General features: G+C 31.4%; 1 protein-coding gene across 1 annotated transcript in view; it reads right to left on the bottom strand.

Annotated features, from left to right (window-relative positions):
- Window positions 1–1,637: 1,637 nt before the first annotated feature.
- LOC132755053 (protein HID1-like) overlaps window positions 1,638–6,548 on the bottom strand; it is a 39,596-nt gene continuing 34,685 nt past the window's right edge. The window contains exons 20-22 of the mRNA XM_060745843.1: window positions 5,718–5,809; window positions 4,211–4,369; window positions 1,638–1,843 (exon numbers count right to left, since the gene is read on the bottom strand). Of these exons, the coding sequence (XP_060601826.1) occupies window positions 1,780–1,843; window positions 4,211–4,369; window positions 5,718–5,809 (315 nt within the window). The 3' untranslated portion in view covers window positions 1,638–1,779. The remainder of the gene's footprint in view (window positions 1,844–4,210; window positions 4,370–5,717; window positions 5,810–6,548) is intronic.

The following is a 6,548-nucleotide window of genomic DNA, read 5'->3' as shown; positions in this document are numbered from 1 at the left end:
ATGTTACCAAAAATTTGACATGTTTCATGTAAACAAACAAAATATAATTTACAAACAAGTTTTTCCCAGTATGCACTAGGCAGAGTGGAAACAAGTCGGTGATGACCTGATTTGCCATTTTCCTTATTTCTGAATCTAACATTAACCTTTTTTTATAACTAAACCACTACCAAAGACAAGCTTGTATAACCAAACACAACAGTTTATCAATAAAAGATCATATATTTATATCAAATGCTCTATGATAAAATTTATAATCTGAAAAGCTAAGTTCTTGTGCTCATATTATCCTAAGAAATTCATTCTCATTATTAACTAAACATGATTTATTACAATTAACATAACTAGTAAATTACCCAAACAAACTACAATATAGAATAAACCTTAAAGAGACAAGGAAAATATACAAATGTATCTAGTAAAAACATCAATATGGATCAATCTCTCTTAAAGAAAAATAACAAAAGATTCAGAAAAACAAAACAAATGAAAGACAAGAAGTTACACATACTTTCAGCCATTTAAGAAAAACTGAAACCTACAGTTAAATGAAAAACCACAGACAACATGTAATTATATAAGTAAAACATCCTGTGTAAAGATGTCATATGTATGTGAAATTTTCAGAAGTTCAGATTACTTTATCTTTTATTCTGAAGAAAATAAATTATTTTGTATACATAATTGATATACAAAGTTTCAAACAGTCTTAAGTCTATATAGATAAAATACAACAATTAACATAAGACCATTAAGACACAGCATACTAGTATGTAAATTCTATGACATGTCTGAAGGTAAAATCTTTGTGAGATTGTGAGTTTATCAGATCTTATGCATAATTTTACAACAAAACATTTCTTTCATATTCTAACTTAACTACCTGTTTCAATTATCATTGAAAAAATAAAACACCAAAAAAAAAAAAAAACAAGAAAAAGTTAAAAGATAAAAAAAACCAATAAGGAAGAATACAACAGGAAAATTTTACTTATTGGTAAAGTGTGTTAAACATGACATTCTGATGTTATCAAAATGGACTGAAAACATCAATTGTTAACATCAAATGTCAATTCAGAAACAAATAAACAGGCTCTAGGTGCTGAAAACTAAATTAACTAAATTAAACCCACATCTATAGAGGATATTCAAGTTTTTTCTATAAATACATGATTTATTTTCATTGAGTGGTATGAAAATAAATATTTCATGAGTGGCGGTAGCCACGAGTGAAATATGGTAATTTTCATGCCACAAGATGAAAATAAATCATGTATTTATAGAAAAAACTTGAATTTTCTGTTTATTATATACATTTTTCTCTTTTTTGATATTAAAATTTGAAAGATTTTCCCGTACTGGCAGAATTTAAAAGAAAGTAGTCCGGCAAGACACCAGTGAAAATACGGAAAATATGTTTCACTGCAGTGAAAAATAAATTTTTACAGTGAAAATACCGAAAATGAAAATACGCATTTTATTTCATCAATATTTCTCAATATTTCATTTATAAGTATATAATAAATATCTTTATTAACTCTTAATATTTTCTTAACATGAAAGCAAACCTACTAAAGTGACCTAAAATTAATCACTAACAAATGAAATAAAAATGGCTAATAACTCAATTCAAATATGTAAATTTTCCCTTACACAGGTTGCTATGTAATAGTTACATAGAACTAACAGAACACTTTTTTGTGTGTATTATAACTAGTAATTGGATTCCATGAGATTGTGTTACTGGAGATCCCATCCCTTGTGATATTCTTGCATCTACTATACCCTTTGAATCTCAAACAATTTCACATTTGTGTCATACCAAATGGGAGGATCAACATTTCTGAAACGAAACAAGACAGGATAAGTATTTACTATTATAATAATAAATAATCCAAACTTAGGAATTTCAGCAAAAAATGTGAATCTTTGGGTTTTTTTTTTTTCCAAAGGTGCAAATAAACTTATCCTTCTTGAAAATTCTAGGTATTCATAAACCAGTGTCATATAAATTCCTAATAAAGAATTAATCTCTGAAAAGCAACAACAAACTTCATTTACATTCAGATCTTTTCTTGTCATATCATACAGCTATATAAACAAGAGGGCCATGATGGCCCTGAGGTCACTCACCTGTATATAGGCCCACCCAACCCCCACCAAACGTTGCAGGGCCAATTTAACCCAAGGGCTTTTATTTGCACACACTTGGTAGACACCCATAAGAAGATGTTTCATGCTAAACATCTAAGCTCTAGCTCATTGGGCTTTTTAAAAGAAGATTTTTTTTAAGTTTTTACTATACACAAAAGGTTAAAAACAATGACACACCTGGGGCCGGGCCAGTTTTGACTCCAGGGCTTTTATTTGAACAAACTGTGTAGACACTTACTAGAAGATGTTTCATGCTTAATATCTAAACTCTAGCTATATGGGTTTTTTCAAAGAAGATTTTAAGTTTTTGCTATACACATATAAAGAAAATCAATGACCCCCGGGGCGGGGCCAATTTTGACCCCAGGTCTTTTAATTGAACAAACTTTGTAGACACTCACTAAAAGATGTTTCATGCTTAATATCTTAACTCTAGCTATTTGTGTTCATTCAAAGAAGATTTTTTAAGTTTTTGCTATACACATATAAGGAAAATCAATGACCCCCCAGGCGATGCCAATTTTGACCCCAGGGCTTTTATTTGAAAAAACTTGGTAGACACCCATTAGAACATGTTTCATGCTAAATATCTTAGCTCTAGCTCTTTGAGTTCTTTAAAAGAAGATTTTGTAAGTTTTTACTATATGCATATAGGGAAAATCAATGACCCCCTGGGGCGGGGCCAATTTTGACCCCAGGGCTTTTATTTGAACAAACTTGGTAGACACCCATTAGAACATGTTTCATGCTCAATATCTTAGCTCTAACTCTTTGAGTTCTTTAAAAGAAGATTTTGTAAGTTTTTACTATATGCATATAGGGAAAATCAATGACCCCCTGGGGCGGGGCCAATTTTGACCCCAGGGCTTTTATTTGAACAAACTTGGTAGACACTTATTAGAACATGTTTCATGCTAAATATCTTAGCTCTAACTCTTTTGGTTCTTTAAAATAAGATTTTTTAAGTTTTTACTATATGCATATAGGGAAAATCAATGACCCCCCAGGACGGGGCCAATTTTGACCCCACGGCTTTTATTTGAACAAACTTGGTAGACACCTATTAGAACATGTTTGATGCTCAATATCTTAGCCATAGCTCTTTGAGTTCTTTAAAAGAAGATTTTTTAAGTTTTTACTATATGCATATAGGGAAAATCAATGACCCCCCCGGGGCGGGGCCAATTTTGACCCCAGGGCTTTTATTTGAACAAACTTGGTAGACACCCATTAGAACATGTTTCATGCTAAATATCTTAGCTCTAGCTCTTTGGGTTCTTTAAAAGAAGATTTTTTAAGTTTTTACTATATGCATATAGGGGAAATCAATGACCCCCCAGGGCTGGGCCAATTTTGACCCCAGGGCTTTTATTTGAACAAACTTGGTAGACACTCACTAGAAGATGTTTCATGCCAAATATCTTAGCTCTAGCTCTTATGGTTTTTTACAAGAAGATATTTAAAACGATCGACGAAAAGACGAAAAGCGATCACAAAAGCTCACCCTGTCACTTTGTGACAGGTGAGCTAAAAAGGGGCGTCCGTGGCCGAGTGGTTAAGGTCGTTGATTTCAAACCACTTGCCCCTCACCGCTGTGGGTTCGAATTCCGACAGGGTCTTTGGATTCTTTCATGTGAGGAAGCTATCCCGCTAGCTTACGGAACGTCGGTGGTTCTAGACTACTCAGGTGCCCGTTCGTGCCTGAAATAATGAACGGAAGGGCACCTGAGGTCTTCCTCCACTATTAAAAGCTGGAACGTCGTGATATCAAATACAGCGTCGATGTGACGTAAAACCCAATCAAACAATATAAAAATCATGTCATTCAGTAAAATCCATTAAAGATGAATGTTCTTAGAAAATTTCTTACAATTATGATCCTGAAGACACATATAATAAGTTTTGAAAGACATATATAAAAAGTTCTAAGTGAAGATCTCCAGTGGTTAATGTGATATTAAGTTGCAGACAAATCATTACCTACATCAATGCCAAGATAGCTTTTCCTTAAATAAACACACTAACAAATCAAATTTTATAAAATGTCATTGTTTACCTAAGGTATATAACTCCCCATAAGTATGTCCTGAACCACATAGTAGTTCCACTATTTGCCTGGTATTTCCTGATCAATATAGGGTGTGGTACTGGTAGTAGGCCAACTAGAGTACCATGCTGCAGGAATTTCAATATCTCACTCTCATCTGTCAGTCCCCTGTAATAGTACGGTAATTACTCTCATTAAATTCCACTAAACACATTCAGTATGATTTTAAAAGTTCAATACCTTCATATCAAAGATTTTGAGAAGAATTTCATACAAATTTGAGAAGAATTTCATACAAATTTGAGAATTTCATACAAATTTGAGAAGAATTTCATACAAATTTGAGAAGAATTTCATACAAAATGTGTAGAAGTGTTCATTATTGAATTTTACCCATGAAATATGGTGCTATATCAGTCAAATATATTTCATATTTTTTAAAAATAAACATGAAATATAAATATGAAAGTGGGCAGAGTTATTTTTAAGGGACTTCTTTTGCCATTTTGTTTGAAAAATCTGATAAATACGAAACTTTTTTTATTTAAATATGTTTTGGGCAGAGTTATTTTTAAGGGACTTCTTTTGCCATTTTGTTTGAAAAATCTGATAAATACGAAACTTTTTTTATTTAAATATGTTTTGAAACCTATCTAGAATCATAGAAAATGGTCTAACTAAGAAAATAAATCCGAACATCAATATCTTAAATTCAGTTATTAACGCTGTACAGACCTTAAAAGAGTTGTTACGTGACGTCATAATGTATCGCCAAAGATCGCATGCAAAACAAGACGCAATAATAAATTACAGCACTCTCATTCAATATCAGTATTTAACTTTTTTAATTACCAAAATTCTTACTGGCTATCCTACTATAGAGCTTTCTTAGAATTAGCCACACAGTATCATAATTCTTTCCTACTGTAACATTAAAAATCTCATTATTGGCTTTAATTTATGTATGTGACTATATATGACCAAAAGAATTACATGACATATGAGAACAAATATGTCTTATTTCAATTTCCAATTAAACCCTGTTTATTACATGCTTTTCGGTGGTTTATAGAAATATATCAGCGATATAAAAACTGGTAACTTCACTGTTTGAAACAGTGAAAATTACCACTTTGATAATTTCACTGTTTTGAATTTAAGCCCTTACGTTGTTTCACTGAAATATCAGCGTGCACAGAACTGGGTACCAACTTAATGACGTGACGTCGTAAATGACGTCACGATGTATTATTATTTAGTGCGCTTTTCATTCAGTATTAGGTTTAATGTCTTTTTAAAACGTTTCTTTGCATATAATAAAAAGAAAATTTGTTTAGTTTAGTGTAAGATCAAAATATATTTCACCTTGTGAACACCAAAAGTTCATATTTCACTCGTGGCTGCGCCACTCGTGAAATATACCTTTTGGTGCTCACTCGGTGAAATACATTCCGATCTTACACTGAACTAAACAAATATCCTCTATATATAATAAAAACAAAGTATATAAACCTACTTGTCAATACATATTTTCTCAACTTGTGGAACAAGCACCTGTAACATTCTCATAATTGTCTGTAAAGGTAACTTATGCTTCCAAGAGTGTACCTATGGATTAAAATTTAAACATAAATTATAAAGACTATTAAGTGGTAATATTCAAACAATTCTTGAAAAGAGTGAATTTTGTAAATTCTGAAATATTAGAATAGAATTTCAATTAGAATATCAAGCTTTTATATGAAAAGATTAAAGAGAAAGATCTTCATGTTTATAATTCTTTAATCAACATTTGTAACAAAATCAAAACACCTGTTTATAAAAGTTTATTTCATGCTTTCCAGTGTTTTATTGTAATATATCAGATGATTATATTCTGATAAACCACTAGTGAAATTTATAAAATATAATTTTCACTGTAGCCGGACTACATCTGAATGCGGATGAAAAGAAAATCATAACTAAATGGAATAACAGGCAGAAATAAATGCTGTCATGCGTAAATTTTGCTTCTTTAGGAAATGAAAGTCGATGTCACCATACATCATATTAAAAATGTAACAAAATTAGAGAAATCTAAACAGAACTACATTTCAAAATTGATGATGTGACGTCACGATGTGATGACGTCACAAAGGAGAAATGCGCGACGTTACGCGGCAAAATCAGTAAAAAATACTTAAAATTACTTAAAAAGCATGAAATAAAAAGAAAATTTATTTGTTTTACATATAAGATTGAAATATATTTCATTTGTGAACACCAGCTATTATATTTTTCACTCGTGGCTACGCCACTCGTGAAAATATGGCATCTGGTGTTCACTCAGTGAAATTATATTTCAATC

The sequence above is a fragment of the Ruditapes philippinarum genome, unplaced genomic scaffold (assembly GCF_026571515.1).
Source record: "Ruditapes philippinarum isolate M1 unplaced genomic scaffold, ASM2657151v2 ctg4367_1_1_1_1, whole genome shotgun sequence".
NCBI classification, from domain to species: domain Eukaryota; kingdom Metazoa; phylum Mollusca; class Bivalvia; order Venerida; family Veneridae; genus Ruditapes; species Ruditapes philippinarum.
Note: the sequence above shows the minus strand (reverse complement) of the source record. Positions and strands in the feature narration are given on the sequence as shown.